This window comes from Anabrus simplex, chromosome 14 (genome assembly GCF_040414725.1).
Source record: "Anabrus simplex isolate iqAnaSimp1 chromosome 14, ASM4041472v1, whole genome shotgun sequence".
NCBI lineage: Eukaryota > Metazoa > Arthropoda > Insecta > Orthoptera > Tettigoniidae > Anabrus > Anabrus simplex.
The window spans coordinates 52,623,610-52,645,491 of record NC_090278.1 but is presented as its reverse complement, the minus strand read 5'-3'; the positions used below and the strand labels follow the sequence as shown (position 1 = coordinate 52,645,491).

The window sequence follows — 21,882 nt, the reverse complement described above, 5'->3', positions numbered from 1 at the left end:
CGCAACTGTGACCACACCATTATTTTCATGCAAGAAGAGGAAACAGCACATATCGCTCGCCAGGTGAAAGATTTACTGCGAGAAACTTTCAGTAACAACCACATCATCTCTGGGCATTTTCCAGATGCATGACCTTCAATATCCCCCAACCTAAATCCATGTGACTTCTGGTTATGGGGATATTTTAAGGATCATGTCTGTCAGAGATATATTCGGTCTATACCTGATCTAAAGGCTAGCATACAACGACATGCCGTTCTTATTTCACCTGATATGCTGGGACACATTAAGGAAAAAACAAGTTTTTTTGCTAGTTACTTTACGTTGCACCGACACAGGTAGGTCTTATGGCGATGATGGGATACGAAAGGCCTAGGAGTTGGAAGGAAGCAGCCATGGCCTTAATTAAGGTACAGCCCCAGCATTTGCCTGGTGTGAAAGTGGGAAACCACAGAGAACCATCTTCAGGGCTGGCGACAGTGGGATTCAAACTCACTATCTCCCGGATGCAAGCTCACAGCCGCGCGCCTCTAACCGAACAGCCAACTCGCCCGGTGAAAAAAAACAAGTTAACAGAGTGGAAGTGCAAATGATAAAAGCTATATGTACAAAAATTGTCTTAGTAGTGTGAAGACTAGTATAGGAAAAACAAAATGGTTTAAAGTTGAAACTGGTCTCCGACAGGGAAGTGCACCATACTATTCATCATAGTCATGGATGAAATTCATAAGAACCTTAAACAGAGTTTGGGAAGACAGGCAACAAAAGCCATGTTGTTTGCAGATGATATAGTGATATGGGGTGAGGATGAAATGGAAGTGCAAAAACAAGTAGATGTATGGAATCAAGAGATAGAAAAATTTGGGATGAAAGTAAGCACAGGGAAAAGTAAAACAATAGTGATGACAGGGGAAGGAAGGAAGGAAGGAAGGAAGGAAGGAAGGAAGGAAGGAAGGAAGGAAGGAAGGAAGAGGAAAGATAAAACTGAATGGTAAAATTCTGAAGTGGTTAAAAGTTTGAAGTACTTGGAAAGTGTGGTCGCAGAAGATGGAAAGATAATTGAGGAAATTGGGAAAAGAATACAATAAGCAAACAGCTTCTTCCAGAGTGTAAGGGGTATTTTGTGGAACCAAGATGTCCCGAAGAAATGTAAGAAAGTATTATATTCAACCTATTATGAACCCATATTGACCTATGCAGCTCGATTGTGGACTACAACAAAACGAGAGGAGAGTAGAATACAAATACAGGCAGCGGAGGTGAAATTCCCAAGAGGTATCGAGGGCAAGACCAGAAAGGATAGAATTAGAAATCAAGAGACAAGGAAAATGACAGGAATCTTAGTATTCAAGACAGGATAGAAACAACAAAGCTAAAGTGGTATGGGCATATGATGAGAATGGGAAAAGAGAGAGTGCCAAAAAAAGCTTTTCAGAGAAGCTAACAGGAAAGAGACCACGAGGAAGACCCGGAAAGAGGTGGGCAGATTCAGTGTGGGAGTGCATAGAGAAGAAGGGAGGAAAACCAGAAGATGTACTTAAAAAAGGAGAAAAGTGGTGGAGAAACACGCTGCAATGGAGGTCCTTGATTCACAACCCGACCCGGGAAGCTGGAAACAGGAAATGAAGATGATGATGATGATGATGATGATGCTGCGGGCAAGCTTTGACCATAAGTAAAATTCTTTCAAGAATAAAATTACTGTGTCCACCTTTTCAATACAATTTCAATTCATTGTAATCCTACATGAATTCCTACATGAATTATAATTCATGTAGGATTTAATCACTACAAAATATAATTGTATTGAAAAGGTGGACACAGTAATTTTATTCTTGAAAGAATTTTACTTATTGTATCTTCAATATGGAACAACCTTTGACCATGCCGTGTTATGAATGCAGTAAGTTTCTGAGTTGGGAGGCCTTATCGAACAGTGTTTGTAACCATAAATCCTAATAAACCTGCCAGAATCACCGTTATCGTGTGTTTGACCTATCCTTCCTTTTTCTGCAACCCTACCCCTGCTTGCAATGCCATATTTTCACCTGGTGGCAAAACTTTGAACTAATAATTATTGTGGCATAATTCGCTGGCGTATTGCTTAGTTAGCATATCTTCGACATTTAAGACTCCTATGGTCATTACAACCCATACTGTGCCACGCTGAATACCGTCAGTTTAATTGTGGACACCTGATATACAGATAGGATATGAAAAAAGTACGCATAACAGAACAGACAGAAATATAGAGAGTGTAATGGTAAATGAGGATGATCCAGAAACAGAGAGTGATATTGCAATGGCAGGGATGGAAATGGCTGTTAAATAAATAAAAACAGGAAAAGCAGCAGGGATGGATGAAATATGTGTGGAAATGATAAAGTCAGCAAAACCTATTGGTCTACATTGGTTATATACTCTGCAATGGTTTACATGGAGGAGAAAGAAAGTACCTAATGATTGGTGTAAAGGTGTAATAATATCAGTATTTAAAACGGGTGACAGGAAGCTATGTGACAATTATAGAGGAATTACACTGTCACAAGTAGCCAAAATATTGGACCTTGCTTGTGCTAGTCTGCATTTTATGTCTTCCTTACTTCTGCCATCATTAGTTAGTAACAGACTTCCTTTAAGAGTTCATTTCCTAATCTAATATTCTCCGCTTCACCAGATTTCATTTGACTGTACTCCATTACTTTTGTTTTTGATTTATTTACTTTTTATCTTGTAATTCTTCTCCAAGAGTGTGTCCACACCATTAAGCAATTTTTCTAGATCTTCTGCACTCAGATAAGATAACAATATCATAGGCAAATCTCAGAGTTTTGATTTCCTCTCATCATCATCATCATCATCATCATCATCATTGTTGACCATCTCCAGTTGCCCGGGTGTGGTGTACGAGCCCCCTCCATCTTTGTCTGTCCATGAACCACTGTTCTCTCGTGGTCTTCTCCCAATCTTGTCCTCTCTCTTCAACATTTTTCTTCACCAGATCAGTCCATTTTTCTCTGGGTCTGTCCACTGGTCTTTTTCCTTTTACTTCTCTTTTATATTCTTTTGTATTATCTCCTTGAAGTCTTGCTTGCACACATCCTTCTTACATGGCCAAACCACTTCAGTCTTGCTTTCTGGTCTTCTGTATCATGATGCATAAGAACTTCATTTCTGCAGCTTGGAGGAGCTGTCTTGTCTCATTAACGTGATAGTTTCCAGACTATACGTAAGGATGGGTTTATAATAGGATTTTCTCTCCTTGGATCTAAATTTTAAATATTGTGTTTCAGATGTAATTGACGTGTGTCAGCTGATGAATGGAGGCTGTTCCCATGGCTGTATGTTTGATTACAATGAGGCAGCTAACTTTATATGCACTTGTCCTTCTGGCCTGGTCCTTGATAGAGATGGGAAGAATTGTACTGATAAAGGTAAGAAATTGTATTCAACCAGAGTTCACTCTAATCAAAGAGAAAGACATTGCATTATTTTCAATTTAATTTATGAAAGCGATTTAGAAAATAATTTCTGATTTTTTTATGACCTATTACATGCTAAAAAATGACCTAAAAAAAACAAGAGTTAATATGTGTGAGATGGAAATCTCCACAAGTGGAGATCCATAGTGCTGATCATATCTTATATTCACATTTTGATTTCTCTCGTGTACACAGTTCAGACGACAGTGGAGGAGCCATCAGTTTCTCGAGTGCTCCATCCTGATGCTGTTAACTATCCTGAGCCAGAAGGTAATCCAGAACCGGAAGCAAACCCGGAACCTTCACCGGAACCAGAAGCCAGCCCAGAACCGTCACCTGAACTTGCAGTTATCCCAGAATCAGACACTTCAGCTGAGCCTGAACCAACCCCAGAACCTGGACTGGATTCTGATCACTCACTGGAACCTGGAGTTAGCCCTGAACCTGCTGCAGAGCCTGGAGTTAGCCCTGAACCTTCTGCAGAGCCTGGAGTTAGTCCTGAACCTTCTGCAGAACCTGGAGTTAGTCCTGAACCTTCTGCAGAGCCTGGAGTTAGCCCAGAACCAACTCCAGAACCTGGATTGGATTCAGACCACTCATTGGAACCTGGAGTTAGCCCTGAACCTTCTGCAGAGCCTGGAGTTAGTCCTGAACCTTCCCCTGTAACAGAAATGGTGACAAAACATCATCAACATCCTGATGATCATCTCAACCACGCCCAATGGGAAAATTACGAAGGTCATCATCACCAGCATCCAGGAGATAAGGACGAAGAAGAGGAGGATGAAGAAGAAGAAGAAGGAGAGGAAGAAGATAATCAAGATTATGATCATGTTGATGATGATCATTACGATGATAATGAAGCTAGGGGTATGGGTCATCCTGATTATGAAGACGAGTATCGTGATCATTTCCACAACGCGGCGCCGTCGTCCTCCGAAATGCCTCCGCATGCAGGCGACAACACAGTGCACACGGGACATATCCCACCATTCGTTCAACAGGAGGAAGATGAAACGACTCCACAACCGGTCGAGAACACTCAGGTCCCTGATACCAAAGAAGTGATGCCTCACAAGCATATGGAAATGGATCAAAGTCTTCATGTTGCTACTGACATGCCGATCACTCACAATCACACATCCGAAAACATGACTCATATTTTGACTCCTGAACCAGGGAGTACGTTACATGAAGCAATGATGAGCACACATAAACCAGACGAAATGATGAATATGACTGTGGAACCGGAAAGCCAAAGCGAAGTATCTCAGGATGGCAAAGAACACCAGGAACACATGCATGATATGAGCCACAATGTAATGGTCGGAGGCGAACACAGTAATGATTCAGAAATGTCAACAGTACATCCCGATATCTCCACTCCAGACACAGTTGACCCACATGTGATTAATGAAATGGGAATGACAGAATCTAACCCTCCTATAGCTGCTGAAGATACAACAGGTATGCATCATTTAGAAGATTCAACAATTCTACCAAAGATTTTGAGAGATGAAAATGACATCTCTAAAAATCCCACTCAGGATGCAAAGAATGAATCATCTGAAGTAATGAAAGAAAGTGGCCGAAATATCTACGGTAACAGCGCAGAAGAACCGACCTTCTATTTGTTCGATAAAGAAAATGACACGGTACTCAACAGCGAGCTGATGATGAACAAGAACGAAAGTGCTATTTTGGATACAATGACTACAATTTTGCCGACCACTACGATTATGGATATGGATGGCGAGACCAAACAGTCCGATAAAAATATAGGCGTAATCATGAACGAACACATTGATGAGGCATTGAAGTCTATGGATAATATCAGTGAACCAGAAGGTTCTACTTCAGCTGGCTTGACTGATGAACAAACAGTGAATGAAATGATGGATAAACACGTCAGTGATATAATGAAGGAACTTAACATGACCGAAAATTCAACACTGGTTCCTCTTCACAAAGAAAATCAGACTCAAGAAAACAGAACTTCTCTTTTTGACTTTCAATTACTGTCAGAAAATGACACATTCATTAATGCTTTGTCTCCTGAAGACTATGAAAATCACGAACTTCATAAGCCTGAAGACAACACAACTGAGGAATCTTCTTACAAACATCTTAATAAAGCACCTCGTCTGGATGATGATGCTATGAGTGAAAAGAATCCAAATGACAAAGATAAACCAGACACAGTTGATATTTCAACTACAGAAATGTCTCATCTGGTTTCTGTGGAAGACAATTCAAGTGTGGTTCCCAGTGAGCTTGAAAAGCAGAAGAATATTGCAGTTTTGAATGAAGACTCCACTGAGGAAGGTGTAGAGATGTCTTCGACTATGGCAGTTCAGGCAGAAACTGCTACAGTCTCCATGGCGGACATGGAGGAAGAGAATTTTAATAATATTCATGATAGTATCACACCTAGTTCAAAAGTGAATCAGTTAAATGAAACTTCAGTTGAATCTATAAATTCTAAATCAAATGAAAATGATCTCTTTGCAGAATTACCTGCGTCTGTACATAGCGAGACATCCAGTAAGTCGGCAGTGGACGAAATGACAACTGCAGTTACTCCTAGCAGCGAAATAACAACAGGAAGTGAAATAAGAGGTATGGATGAGGAAATGACTACTTTGATAGTGAAAAATGAACCAGCCGTGCTTTCTTCAACAATGGAAAGTTTCGTGAATGTATCTCCCAGCACAGAGGAACAACATTTGAATTCTTCATCAGAGGACAATTATATTGATGATACTCTTCCAGGTGTGAATTTCAACAAACAACTTGTCTTGAATACTACTACAGAGATGGTGCAAATGGAAACTACCAGTGAGACAGTTGTGAAAGAAGAAAATTTGTCAAAGAATGAATTTCATAACAGTATTGATGGAAATGTGGTATCATCCTCGGCACCTTTAAGAGATGAAGAAAGCAAACCTGTGGTAGATATAACCACCATAAAATCTGTGGAAGAGATGGAAAGCAACTCAACAATGTTACCAGAAACTGAAAGTGTAACAAATAAGGAATTGGGTATGGAAGAACACCATCACACAACAGAATCACAGAACAGCAGCATGCCAGTTTCCACAACCATGGCTAGTTTATCGAATAATTCAGCTACACCAACTCCAGATGAAAACCACATTGAAGACGAGCAATTCAGAAACATCCCAGTTGTCGTAGCTAAGGTAGAAGATGGTGACGAAGTTGTAACCGCAACAAGTTCCTCTGTTAAATTTGTGTCAGATCCCATGCAGCCAGAAAATGAGATTGAAACAGGAATTAAAACTAACTCTACAGGTGGAGAGGAATTGAAAGATGTAGCGACGACAACTGATTCTGCGATTAGAACCAATAACAATGATTTAGTCAAAACTGACACATCTCAGAGTACAGAACCTCCAAAGGCTATTGAAAATCTTGTAAAATCGGGTGAGGAAGAATTGCACAATATTTCTGAAATTATTATTACAACAATGACTCCTTCATCGTCACCTTCACCAGTAGGCAATGAATCGGAGAATATTGTTGGCAGTAGAGTGAATGTTGATGAGAATCCAGTAAATGCTTCTACGTCCAACAGCACAGAAAATGTAGCAATCGATGTTAATGAGTCTCCGCTGCTTTTATTGCCGCAGGATACCGACCCTGCCAAAGAAGCATTCAGCAAGCCAAATGATTTCTCTGAAGAGAACGTGGAGAATAAATTAACAATCGAGGCAGGTAAGACAACTTCCACGACAACTGCATCATACACAAGCGACATCCACGGAGTTCCCCCAAGTGCAGAAGGGAATGTGATCCCTCCAACATCGCAAAGCGTTCTTTTGTTGGATCCCATCACTGGCGAAATTCACCCTCGGTCAGAAACGGATGAATCTCTTAACATTACAGCACCTGTGACCGAGACTCCTATGTTGATAGTAGATGGGAATCAACCTTCAGAGAATAGTACGGTCGATATTGTGGATCAGATTGCACCTGAAAGTAAGGAGGAAGTGAAGAAGAAGGACTTGAACACTGTCGCAAGTAAGAAGGCAATCCATTCATCTGGTGATCTTGCCACGAGTGATGTAGAACCTAATAAAACTCTTATTGGTACATTTGAAAAGAAAATTGGGGATAAAATACAAAAGTTAGAGAAAGAACACAGTAAGAAGGTAGAGAAATTTGGAATATTCTCTCTTTTAGATGATGTACCTGCCACTAAAGAAACCGAGAACATAACTTCTACAGAAGAGCCTATCATGGTCTTGGGATCCTCCACAACTCCTTTGAGTGAAAAATTGGCACCACTGTCTTTAAATGATTTTGTCACTCCAGGTTTAACTAAAATCGAACAGACTACGCCTCCTTCCTCCACAGTTTCCACATCTTCTGAATCTTCAATAACTACAGAGAGCACGGAAGTTAAAGTAGCAGAGATAGTAAGCAATTTGAATGCGGTTGATGAAGAACTGGCTTATAAAAAGGAAAAGAAGAAGGTAGAGATTGAATCGAAAAAGTCTCCAAAACTGGAAGATAAAATAAGCAGTGGTAATACTGCATTGATAAATTCAACTGATGATCAATCGACTAGTGAAATTTCGGGAACTGCATCTCAAGAAACAACTCTCACACCTCTTGCTGCAGGACTAGAACCAGCTGTTGAGCACGAAAAGCCCATCACTATGATGCCTCCTGAAATAAGGGTTCTAACACCAAATCCTCCCCCATCAGATGTTGATAATCTTGTCCACGAAGGGAAACCAATAGAAGAATCATCAGTTACACCCGCAACAACTGTTGCAAGTGTAATGTCGACGTCCGAGATAGTAAAACCTGTAGAAGTTACAACCCAAAGAACTCAAGAAGTAGTTCTCACAACTGTATCTACAGCCAAAGATAACAGTTCCGCAATGGATCTGGAGAATAAAACCTCTATTAATGAGACCTCAAGTGTTGCAACAACGACCACTGAAAGTTTGGATAGCATGAAGAACTCTTCAGTTATCAACACTGAACTGATAGCAAAGCTCAATCAATCTATGAACCCTGCTCCAGCCTTCGCACAAGATGAAAATAACTTGAGCTCCAACATCCAGGACTTGAGCCTGGAAAGTCGCATGGGGGACATGAACCTTGGGCAGGAGGGGAACATATCCGGTTCACGAGTGAAGGAACTCGGGCAAGACGGTAACCTGACGGCAATGTTATCTTCCTCCCTCGGCTTCTCCAAATGTGCAGCTGGTAAGTAACAACATATAAATCTCATTTTTTGTCCCGTATTGGCATCAACTCGACGAAGGTTAGGTTAAATGGAGAATCCCACCTTCCAATACTTACTTGTTGTTTTACTGCTAGTATATGAAAAAAATGAAATGGCGTATGGCTTTTGATGCTGGGAGTGTCCGAGGACATGTTCAGCTCGCCAGGTGCAGGTCTTTTGGATTGATGCCTGTAGGCGACCTGCGCGTCATGATGAGGATGAAATGATGATGAAGACGACACATACAACCAGTCCCCGTGCCAGCGAAATTAACCAATGATGGTTAAAATTCCTGACCTTGCCGGGAATCGAACCCGTGACCCCTGTGACCAAAGGCCAGCATGCTAACCATTTAGCCATGGAGCCGGACACTGCTAGTATATGTAATAATATAACATAATCCAGATTAAAATCTAATTACTTTATTTTAAAAAGTACATGTTTCATTCCTAATGTGGAACATCAACAACTAAAAACGATACAAAAATTGGCATAAAATAAATTTAAAAAATCACTTATAATGATGATAATAATAATAAGATAAAATGTTCCTTCAGGTTGGGTTAAAACCTCAACAAGTCAATGTTTAAGTTTGAGATAAAAAATCTGACATAAAGGATCTTCTTTCTTCAAAAACTGGAGAAGTATGTACTTTTAATATCTTGAGAGTAGACTTAAAATGTAAAATTTTAAAATTCGATGATCGGTGGAAACTCCTAAAGAGTAACTGAAGTTGATGTTAAGTTTTTTGTTATCAAGTTTTAAGATGTTGAAGGAGTCTCCCGGCCGGTCTTGCTATGTTTACTTCTTTTCTTATGTTGTCAGCTGACTTGAGTGTATTGTTATTGTTTAGGAGTTTACCCCGATCATCGTATTTTAAAATTTTAAAATTTTTCAGTTTAGGTCTATCCTCAAGATATTAAAAGTACATTCTTCTCCAGCATCATCAATAAGTGTTTTTCTATTTTGTTTATGCCAATTTTTGTATAATTTTTAACTGAAAATGTTCCATATTAGGAATGAAACACATTTTTTTAAAATAATGTAATTCAATTTTAAGCTGGATTATGTTACATAATTACATAGACTAACAGTAAAAAACAAATAAGTATTGGAAGGTGGGATTCTCCATTCAACCTGACCTTAGCTGGTAAATAGAGTGATGTTGTTGTTTAGGTTCATCAGTCCTCTGACTGGTCTGATGCAGCTTTCCATGCCCTCCTATCCTGTGCTAACCTTTTAAATTCCATATTATTACTACATCCTACATCTTCCCTAATCTGTTAGTCATATTCATACCTTGGTCTACCTCTACCATTCTTACCTCCCACACTTCCTTCAAAAACTAACTGAACAAGTCCTGGGTGTCTTAACCCAATCGCTTTACATTTAATGGTCCCACGTGTTCGCTTAGAAATCAAATTTAAATTGTCCTCAACACAAGTAAGTTACCTAGTCAGAACTGCTGTGCACCACTCTGAGATAAATGCCATAAATTGAACAGCAACCAGAATTTTCACGCACAGTTTTCCGTGAAGCATTCAGGGTAATTATTGTACTCAACAACAGTGATCTTAGAATGAATAATTTTGTGGTATATCTCGAATTATTCAGTTATATGTAGAGGCAATTCACACTACTCATTGTCTCTCGAGAAATTGAGGTCTCACTACATTTGTCTTTCCTCAGTATAATTGGATGCAAGGCTTACGAACCTGGGACATCAGAATGCAGAGGGTAAAATAGGCCTTAATTTCATGCTCATTAGTGTGAAACCACTTTTCACCATCTTTTTCCATGTGGGTCAGGTAATTGTTCCATAGGATAAATACTTATTTTCCGCACAATATGGGAAACGACAGGTCCATAAGAATACAGACAACTCCAATAGAAAAAGAAAATCCACAGCCTATTTCCAATCATTCAACCGGGTCAGGAATGGAATGAATGAAGCTCCTATCTAGCGGCAAGGATAGGAATTGTGCCAGCTGCTGAAGCCTGTTGCCCTCTTCTGGGGCAATGATAAATGACTGACGGATGAAATGAAATGTTAATGGAGAGTGTTGCTGGAATGAAAGATGACAGGGAAGACCGGAGTACAATTCCAATAGAGAATTATCTAAATATTTGTCTCTCAGTTCTCCAGATACCCCTGGAGAGCCTGCAGTGATGAAAAATTGGTTTGTTATCTCTATTACTAACCCACACACAGTCACTGATTTAGTTCCGCACGCGGGAATTTAGGTACGAATTCACTGTCAATCGTGACAGATGAAATATCACTTTCACTTCAAATCTCTTCTTCAATGTTATCACAGTCGCCATCACTGTCTTCCGAATCTATAACACGTTCAGTTAACTCAGCAATAGCATTGCTGTCACTTGCTTATACTATGCCCGCAGCCATGGCTAGGGACCTGACTGACACCTGATGAAATGTTTGTACTTTCAGAGACTACAATTAGGCAATAAATAACGGTGCAGGTTCTTAGAAGGAGAGCTGTAAACAAGCCACATTCATGTTCTATTCATAGAAGTTCACAAAAGGGAAACCCTTGCAGGGGTAATCAAAGTATGAGCTAGTACATACGACTCGGCGAGGCATGTGCATGTGAATGTCTCATCATTTGAGTTTAAGGCCTGGCTAATGTTCGCGTGAACGTCACGTCAGTGAGTCGAATGGGTTAATATGTTCTCTGCGGCAGTGAATTCTTCCTTATAATGAAGTCTATTGTGTCTCCAGGTCTCGCCCACATATACAGCCATCGTTTGTGGCGTTTGAACCAAATATTAGCAAGGACTAAATTATGATCGGTGCAGAATTCAACTAGCCAACTTCATCTTTTATTCCTTTGTCCCAGTTCGAATTCTCCTACTGTATTACCTTCTCTTCCTTGTCCTACCACTGAATTCCAGTCTCCCATCAAAATTAGATTCTCGTCACCTTTTACATATTGTAGTAAATCATATATTCTTTCAGTTTCTTCATCATCTGTTGAACTAGTAGGCATATAGAACTGCACTATTGTTGTGGGTATTGTCTTGGTGTCTCTTATTGTTAGAATGTGAAACTAAAGTCATATGGTAAAAAAAAAGCTAATAGTTAGTTCCTTCTTTTTATTTTTTTTCCCTACAGTCCAGTTCCAGTGCATCAATGGTACTTCTCGCGAGGGCGCATACTGCGTCCCTCTCTCCGCCAAGTGCGACTCTGTGCGGGACTGCTCGGATGGTTCGGATGAGGACGGATGTGTGGAAAAGGGTTGCACTGGCAATTTCCAGTGTTCCAACGGCCAGTGTCTCAAGCGGCATCTGGTCTGCAATGGTATCGTAGACTGTAATGATGGGAGCGATGAAATCAACTGTGGTAAGTTTCATTACTAACATTCAGTTACCCATTCTTTAATCCAGAATATAGACTAGAAGTGACTATAGAATTTGTGGTTTCAACTCTCTAACAGTATTCTTAAAAAAAAAAAAAAAAAAAAAAAAAAAAAACCATTGAAATTTTAAACATGCTTGTGGCAACTGTAAGTTTTATTTTGACCTTCTCTGTTTCAGATTCTTGGAAGTGTGAATTTGACGAGTTCCAATGTCCGTCAGGTCGCTGTATCCCGGTCCTGTGGCAGTGTGATGGCAAACCGGACTGTAGCAATCACACAGATGAATTCAACTGTCAGAGTGAGTAATGTGCTGGATACAGTATAGTTTCAGTTCAGGGATATTTATTTTATGTTTTATCATTAAGCTCTTAGAATATGGGTGAAAGAGTTCAAGCACCTTGGTCTGCCAGACCAAGAAACGAAAGTGGCATCATCAGAGGATATCCATAGCAGAATTGGACAGGAAGTCGTAACATTTAGCTAACTTAACCCTTTCGCTTTCAAGCTCTCAGCTGATGGATGTGTGAAAAATGTCAGCCATATTTACCCAGCTATGCACACACTTGAAAGTTTGTAAACTTATAGAGTATATATCACTTATTACCACTGTAAGCGAGTCATGTCTCTAAACCAGAAGGGTTCAATTTTTTAAAATAAAAAATGTGGAAACAAAGTTACATGTTTCATGTTTTGAAAGTTTTGAAGTAATTCTGAGAAATGGTGCTCACTGCACTGTTATATTATTGTTTAATAGCATGATAAATATCAAGATTCTATGTGCATTAGATCCAAGGATAGATTAAATTGTGTAAAGTGATGTATCACTGAAAAAAATGTTAGCTATTTCTGCATAAAATACAATTTTCTTACTGTAGATGCTGGATTATTATCATCAGCTAAATGAAGTCTCTTCACCATGTCACACGCGATAAATAACTAGGCCAAACCTAACTGAACTTTATCTAACACTTCACTAACAAAATGCATCTAATTACCTAAGAAAACTGTTTAAATAATGAACTAGCAAGTAAACTAAGTATAATGCCTGTGATACTGCTTAATTTCACTAAGTAATCAGTATCATCAACAAAAACAGAGAGAAACACTCACAGGTTTGCCGCCAACCACGACGTAAGCGAAACACCAAATTCCAGTGGGCACGTTTTAAACTCTAAGAATATCTATAAATATGGATAGTCGACAGTTCCCGCAAAGTACAGTGTAAGTTAAAACTGTGCTCTTCTTATTTCATGCAAAATGCTGCTATCTGGCATGTAAGTAACGAAATAACAATAAAGTCCAGTAACGATGGATCGTTACCATGACAGTTTTCGCAGGAACCATGGGTACCGATAGATCGTTACCTTGAAAGCATAAGGGTTAAATGGTACCTCTAAGTCATAGCATATGGTGACAATGTGGCAGTTATTGCAAGAAGCTCTTAAAGAGTACTATGCTTTGTTAGAAGAGAAGCAGGTAGTAGTGTTGGTGGTGATTATTGTTTTGGACCTAGAACTAGAGGTGATTATAAATAAAACAAAATATATTAAGACAGAAGATACAAAGGGAGCAAGAGGAAGGGGTGGGAGGGAATATCAAAGAGTTACAACTTTCAAATACCTAGGATCAGTAATAACAGTGGACAGTAAAACCTCTGTGGAAATACAGGAAAGGATAACAAGTGGGAACTGATGATGCTTTTATGCCTTGCAAAATATGTTTAACCCTTTCCCGCCCTTAGCGCCCGACTCTTCACTTTGCCTTCCGGTCCTTAGCGCCCGAAAGCGCCCGGCTGCATTATCTGCACACTTATGCGAGCTATGCGATAGTTTTTTATTTTCTCCTGCTTTGAAGTGTTTATGAGGCATTTATGAACACGCAGGACGATCTACAAGGCTTAGGAAATGAGAGAAGAGCAATAATCTGTCTTGACGTCGCCTAGGAAACGGTCTTGAACTTCCGCGAGCGCGGGTCAGCTGTTTCATTCGTACACATGGCAGGATTGAATACTGCAGATATTGAAAATGAGCAGAATATAGGCGAAGAAAGTGACACAGAATCGTTGAGTAGAGGTGGAGGTGAATTTTCAGTGAGGGAATAACGTATCAATGAAGATAATTTTAGTGATAACAGTGATATAAGTGAAAACGGATATCGAGAATTCGGAACTGATTGCGATGCCGTGGTATTTCAGGTAACACAAATATTTCGTTTCGTTACTCCGAATGATTATATGGATGATGTTCCACCTGTCCATAATTTCGAAAGAGTATTACAAGAAATATATATTATTTTTGACATATGTTAGGAGGAGACAAACTATTCAGTGAGATAACCACTTGCATATATGTCAATGCAGCATTCAAACAGGTACATTCCAGAGACATAGATACAGAATGTGAAGACACTTGCTCAGGGGAAAAAAAAGCTGATATACAGTACACATTCCACTTCCAGAGTCACGTGGTTATTCGTTTAGAGGGATTCATACAACATGAGAATGTGACAAATAGAGCCTACCTTTATGTCGAGTACCATAATTAGGCAGGTGGAGGTTTGAACCAACAACCTTATGACTCAATGAATGCAGAAATGGATGTGATGGTATGTTTTCTAATATTATTGAAAATTTGAATACATTATAATCAATTTTTTAAATTATATTTAACTTTTTCTGAAACAGTGTGCTCTGCTTCCATTTTTCCTAAATAATAGGGTGAAATCTGGGGATAAGTGGACTGAAAATGTGGGCGGGAAAGGGTTAATCCAGGAATGTCAGCAGGAGGACGAGAGTAAAAATATACAGAACAGTACTAAGACCTATAGTAATGTACAGCTCAGAACAGTGACTGTTGCGGTGGGAGAGGAAGATATTGGGAAAGATGTTTGGAGCAGTTAGAGATGGAGAATGAGGATAAATGTAGAGTTGCAAGAATTGTTTGGCCAGCCAGATATTATTGTTAAAATCAAACAAGGAAGAATTAGGTGGGTTGGTGGTGTCCAGAGAATGGAAGAAACCTGTACTGCCAGAAAGGTTTTTATAGGAAAACTTGAAGGAAGCAGGAGGAGAGGAAGGCCCAGAAAAATACGGATTGACGATGTTGAGGATGACCTTAGAAAGATGGGAGTGAAATGCTGGAGAAGGAAAGCCGAGGAGCAAGATGAATGGAAGCAGGTGATTAAGGAGGCCAAGGACCTACGTGGACTGTAGCGCCAGCCAGCCAGTAAGTAACTAAATGGTACCTCTGGAGGAAGAAGAATATTGCACACAAGAAAAAATCTGCCTCTCGGACACTTATCCTTCCAATACTCCTATAAAGGCCGGTTCGCACTAGGCCAGAAATTTAGTCCAGTGGTGAGTGAAAGGGAATGGTTCAGAAATGGAACTGGACTAAGACAGTGGGAGTGTCCTGTCACCTCTTTTATTTCTAAATGGTTATGGATGAAATTGTAAAGGAGACAGAGGAAGCATGTGGGAATAGGGAGATGAAGGTATTGCTATTTGCAGAATCCAAGCAGGCGAGATGAAATTCTTTAGAGGAATAATTGGGAATACACGTAGGGGTAAAATCAGAAACATAGAAATCAGAACGAGAATTGGATTCCCTAAACTTTTGCTGTATAATTTGCTTTATGTCGCACTGACACAGATAAGTCTTATGTCAATAATGGGATAGGAAAGGCCTACAAATGGGAAGGAAGCAGCCGTGGCCTTAATTAAGAAACACCCCCAGTATTTGCCTTGTGTGAAAATAGGAAACCAAGGAAAACCACCTTCAGGGCTGCCGATAGTGGGGCTCGAACCCACTATCTCCCGGATGCAAGCTCACAACTGTGCACCCCTAACCGCACAGCCAATGTGCCCGGTAGTCAGTATTATAAAGGAGAGCAAGGAAGCATATTGGAATAGCGCGATAAAATTATTGCTATTTTGAACCCAAGCAGCAGAGATTAAATTCTTTAAAGGAATATTTGAGAAGACACAAAGGTATAAGATCCAAATCAGAAATTGGAGAAAGAATTGGATTCCGTAAACTGGAAGACAAGGTAGAGACTAGTAAGCTGAAATGATTTGGACACATGATGAGAATGGAAGAGGATAGAGTTCCAAAGTGGATATTTACAGAGAAAATAACAGGAGGAGGACAGTGGGGAAGGCCCAGAAAGAGGTGGATGGATGCAGTGATGGAGAGTATACAGAGAGAGAGCAGTAAAATTAGAAGAATATTTGGAGGAAGTAAGGGAGTGGTGCAGAGACAGAAAACTGTGGAGGTCCTCAATTCACAACCTTACCCAAAAGACTGGAAACTGGAAATGAAGAAGAAGAATTGTGGTCTAGGAATGAACAGCAAAGAAGTACAAGAGCAACTTGATGCACTGAAAGAGAAAATTAAAAAGTATGGTATGAAAATCAGCGCAGAGAAAAGCAATGCCATGGTGACTTCAAGAGGAGAAAGACAAGGGGAAGGTAATGTGAAAATTGGTGGTCAAAGCCTTGAAAGTTTTGATGGTTTCAAATACCTGGGGAGGGAATTAACCCAATGGACTCTCATTAAAATACCCCTGTGTGTCACACTGACTCAGATTTAAATTCCAATGGAGAAGCTGTTTATGCAGCACAATGAAAAAAATATTGTTAAAAGAAAATTATACAAGATATTAACCTTAAATTTTGTAATAAGGTGAATGAATACATGTACTAACCTAAAATGATGTTCTTGCGAGATAGACTTCAAAGTACATTTTAATTGTGGAGGCCTGGCGCGCAGGTTTTGCTCATCATCACTCTATGAGTCACTAGTGGTATATACATTTCCTGACTCAACACTTCCTCACACAAATTATCGCCTTCTAATTCCTGAAGATCTTCACTTACACTAACGTTGGAATCACTATCTAAAACACAGTTAATTAACTTCACTAATTCTTCATGTTCCGAAACGCGCACACTACTAGTTGCCATATTGACTCCTGGCTTGGAAGGAATTTGAAATATTTCTGAGTCACCCTACACACGTGGTGTGAAGGTCAAACAAGGGGAAACTTTGACATACCCTCGCGTCAACCTTGTAGTATACGAAAATCTTAACGCAAGAGCCATGTCTTGTGAACTGAGCGGACTATAGAAAGATATCTGAGCACTGGCAATGCCCGGGCCCAACTTGTAATCCAAGTTCATTGTGTTAATGCAGAATACAAGGCTGGACATGGAGATTAGCAAGAGGGTGCAACGGTGCAGTGCATTCTATCGGAATGTAAGCAAATACACTATAGACAACACTGGACACTTCCGTATTCCCCTGTACTAAATCAAGAGACATGTTGACAGTGGTGCACCTGGTGGCCTGACCTTACACATCAGGTGGCAAGGTTCAAACTACAAAAGTTGCATGTTAAAATTCATAGAAATAATTAAAGTAAAAAAGACTGTTTGCTTTGTTCTACTACAAAAGTTGAATGTTAATCTTGAAAGAAACAGTGAAATTCAATAATGATGATTCTGTCCAGATCCTTGGCTCAATGGTCAGCGTTGAGGCCTTTGGTTCAGAAGGTCCCGGATTCATTTCCCGGCTGGATTAGGGATTTTAATCACGTCTAATTAATTCTTCTGGCTCAGGGACTGGGTGTTCATGTTTGTTCCAACACGTTTCTCTTCATATTCAGACAACACACTACACTTCCAACCACCAGAGGAACATGCAATAATAATTACTAGACCTCGGATTTTTAGGTGTGTAAATGAAATTTTAGCTGCGTAAAGTAGACTCTGGAATAGGTTCTGAAATATGTTTAGGCAGCTTCAATTTTACGTATTTATTAGGCATCAGTTTAAAACCATGTTTATTTTGCTAACTGAAAATAACTCTTTAGGGGGAAATCGTCGGCCGCTACTCGTTACAGAGAATACGTTTTTCTCCTGCAGTTACTCTAAAGTCTGTTGGCTCTGTGGAGATGTCACTGATGACTGATCAAGCCAATCTTTGCATGAAGCATGCAGCCACACAAGTCACATCTAAAGGTGGGTGGAGGACGTGGTTGGATCTGATGTAGTTTCCGCTTTTCATGTTTTTCAATTTCTTGTCTGCGACATGCCTGCTCAAAAAGTGAGACACCTTTTGCAGTAGCCTTGCGCCAGAGAACACAGGTTTGTGCAGTTGTTGCCCGGGTGTTAGCATTTATGTTGGTCTTCTTAAGCCGGTCTTTATAACGTTTCAAAGGAGCACCTTGAGACCTTTTGCCATCACCAATCTCTCCATAGAGAAGTTGTTTAGGCAGTCTGCTATCATTCATACGCTGGATGTGACCAACCCATCTAAGCCAATGAGTGATGATAAAGGCTTCTATGCTGTTCATATGCGCCTTGTCAAGAACTGCTGCATTGCTCATGTAGTCATCCCATTTGATGTTCATGATGGATCTAAGTTTCTGCTGATGGAAGCGTTCCAGTTTCTTTTTCTCACGACGATAAAGTGTCCAGGTTTCACATCCATATAGTAATGTTGTTATGACTACAGCTCGGTACACCATTAGTTTGGTATATAATTTGAGATCCTTATTCAAGAAAACTCAGTGAGAGAGGCGGCTGTAAGCTGCATGGGCAGAGCGTATTCAATTTTCCACATCCTTTTCTGATTTGCAGTGTGTAGTTAGAATACTACCAAGGTAGGTGAATTGGTCTACTTGTTCAAGAGGTGTTCCTGCTATGGTGACATTTGGTTCGGGGACAGTAACCACCTGGTGCCGGCTGAGCAAGTACTTTAGTTTTATGAGTGTTGATGGTTAGACCAAATCGTTCATAAGCTTCCTTAAAACAGTTGAAGCTCCTCAGGTGTATGGGCAGGTGTTGCATTGTCATCAGCATATTGAAGCTCCATTATCCGAGTATTATGAGTCAGTCTCTGAGAACGGAGCCTGGTTGGGTTGAACAGTCCGCCCTCATACCGAAACTTAATTTCCACACCCACATGGTCGATAGTAGAAGTAAGAGGAAATATATAAAACAAGTTCCACTCACCTCTTTGCTGCAAACATCACAGAATATAATTTTACCATCCGATGAGAAACGGGGAAACTCCTGTAACCACTTCTTAATTAAAGATGACTTGGAACCTCACACTTTCGGCATAATTCATAGTGTATAGTGTACTGCTGCACTCAGTTTCAAGGCCATCCCACTAGGTGCGCTGGCAATCATTATCTTGTGATGGTGTAAGAAACATTGTCTGGGAAAAAGGAAATTAAAGAGATAATGTACAAAATGTACTATGCACCCACATTGACTTACATTGCTGAGACCTGGGCAGTGACAGGAGGGGAGGAGAGTAGAATTCAAGCCAGTGAAATGAAATACCTGAGAAGTATGATAGGAAAGACAAGGAAAGGTCAATAGTGTAAATAAATTGTAAAGTAAGCTTTTAATAAACTATTGAACATGTGTTAGCAACATTTTCCCTCAATAACTGCCATTAATTCCTCGCTTCCTACAAATATATAATTTCCTCTGAAAGAACCTCAACTTTCTGGCATAATAACTCTGTGAGAACCCACCACTGAAGGGGTTGAGTTTAAATTTTAATTCCTTTTTTTTTTTATCTAACTGAATCTGAATATTTTTGTAGAAATGAGATTTATTACATGTGTCTCTAATCTGTAATTTACTGCTCCTTCTTCGAACATTGTGCTTATCATATTACATGATACTAACTTTCTATATATGACTTGGATTTTATACAGGTGTTCTGTTCCGTTACTTAAATCCTTAAAATCTGCTTAATGAGAGATGTTTGTCTTAGGTTCTTGTGGTAATGACGAGTACCTGTGCCCAGAAGGATGGTGCATCCCCATGACGTGGAGATGTAATGGAGAGATGGAGTGTGCCAATGGGGACGATGAGAAACTGTGTGGTACGTACCTTATAATATGTGGTTCAAGAGTGGAAATTTCAGGCTTTATTAATCTTTAGATGATAGCAATTTTGAATCAATGAAATTATAAAACACATAACACATTAAATCACTCAAGTAAAATAAAGAATTTGGTTTGGTATCTAATTGCCAGTTATAGGATATGAATGCACAAACATGGATATTCTCTCCTTCAACTCCAAATGATGATCAGATCTTTTCGTCATTCCCAGCAGTGTTTATTCCATCTGGTGCCAAGGTGGCTTTGTTATAATGCTCAGACATGTTCCGTTACGTGATATCATGATATCCTAAATGGTCTTGTCCTGGCAAGTGGCACCAAGTTCGAGGAACTGCTCTGCCTTTCTTCCTCTCAAAGACATCAGCATGTATAGTAAGAAAAGATCCTACCATTTTCAAGTCACTAAGGATCTATTTTGTGTGAATCTTAAATTTTAAAATCAAATATTTTTGTAATCATTTGGTAAGTAAACTCATATCCTTGCCCCAAGGTGGTGCAGCTTTTTTCAGGCACACCCCCACACCACATACCAGCCCTTTTACCAATCTTAAATTTCTGACAGTATTGTGAATTGAACCTGGCCCTTCAAGGATGGCAGCTATAGCACTAACCATAATGCTATGGAGGTGGAAAATTATTTGGTGATGACTGTATACATCCAATATCTCAACATGCTCCGAAAATTAACACGTTTAAAAGCTCGTGGGATACTCGGCTATGAGTAATGATTCTTGTACTCAAACTTTCTTACCCCTCCTGCAAGGGGCTCTTAACTTGGAAGCACGGGCTGGCGACTGTAAGGCCCTTAGCCGAGTCCTGGCATTCCTTTCACTTACTTGTGCCAGACTCCTCACTTTCATCTATCCTATCTGACCTCCCTTGATCAAATCTTGTTCTTTTTTGACTCCAGCAGTATTAGAGCCTTTCATTTTCATGCCCTTTATGGCCCTTGTCTTTCTTCAACCGATACCATAATTTTTCAAGTGTTTGGTTCCCTTCTATTTTCCCCTCTAATTAGTGTTAATAGAAGATAGTTGCCCAGTTGTACTTCCTCTTAAAACAATCACCACCACCACCACATGATTTCGTCAACTTGATAAAACAGGAAAATTTCAGCTGTGTTCGCAAAATAAAAAATTGTATGATTGTGTCTGTTACAGAATGCTCTCTGGATCAGTTCCGTTGTAACACTGGTGGATGTGTTCCAAAATCCCAGGTGTGCGATGGTGTTGAACACTGCCCTGACTTCAGTGACGAATGGAACTGTGTACGACTTCACAATGATACCATGAAATTACAAATAAGGTTCGTAATCCTGAAGAAGTTCTGTTTGCAGAGTTACTAAATTCATCATCATCCTTTCCCCTTATCCAACGCCTGTTGTGTTGAGGCATTTATGGCATTTCCCCACCTTCCTCTCTCCTTTCACCATTCCTCTTCCATCATTTTGTCCGAGTCCAGGTTTCTTCTTCTTCTTCTTGTACTCCTCTTTATTGAATCGATCCACCGTGTTTTACGTCTCCCTCTCGCTCTCTTTTCCTTAATTGTTTTGTTATTCTTTTCTTCTCCATCCTCTTTACATCTCCAAACCATCTTGGTTTACTCCTATCAATTCTCTCATCCGTCGGTAAATGCAGAGAGGGTCTCGGACCACAAGTGGCCACGGCTCTACTGTGGCTGTACGCCTCTGCATTCGGGAGATAGGACAGGGCTGGACCTCATGGCTGGCCCCAACTGTCGGCTGTCCTGAGAATGGTTTTCTGTGGTTTTCCATTCTCCTGCACTAAGGCAAATGCCAGGAAAGTTCATGGTATAGGTCAGGCCGCCGACCCCC

At 40.0% G+C, this 21,882-nt stretch overlaps 1 protein-coding gene across 1 annotated transcript in view; it reads left to right on the top strand.

The window, feature by feature from the left end:
• LOC137502984 (uncharacterized) overlaps window positions 1-21,882 on the top strand; it is a 196,676-nt gene that overhangs the window by 149,057 nt on the left and 25,737 nt on the right. Inside the window, exons 7-12 of the mRNA XM_068230277.1 lie at window positions 3,294-3,434; window positions 3,678-8,723; window positions 11,879-12,106; window positions 12,301-12,420; window positions 19,916-20,026; window positions 21,209-21,353. Of these exons, the coding sequence (XP_068086378.1) occupies window positions 3,294-3,434; window positions 3,678-8,723; window positions 11,879-12,106; window positions 12,301-12,420; window positions 19,916-20,026; window positions 21,209-21,353 (5,791 nt within the window). The remainder of the gene's footprint in view (window positions 1-3,293; window positions 3,435-3,677; window positions 8,724-11,878; window positions 12,107-12,300; window positions 12,421-19,915; window positions 20,027-21,208; window positions 21,354-21,882) is intronic.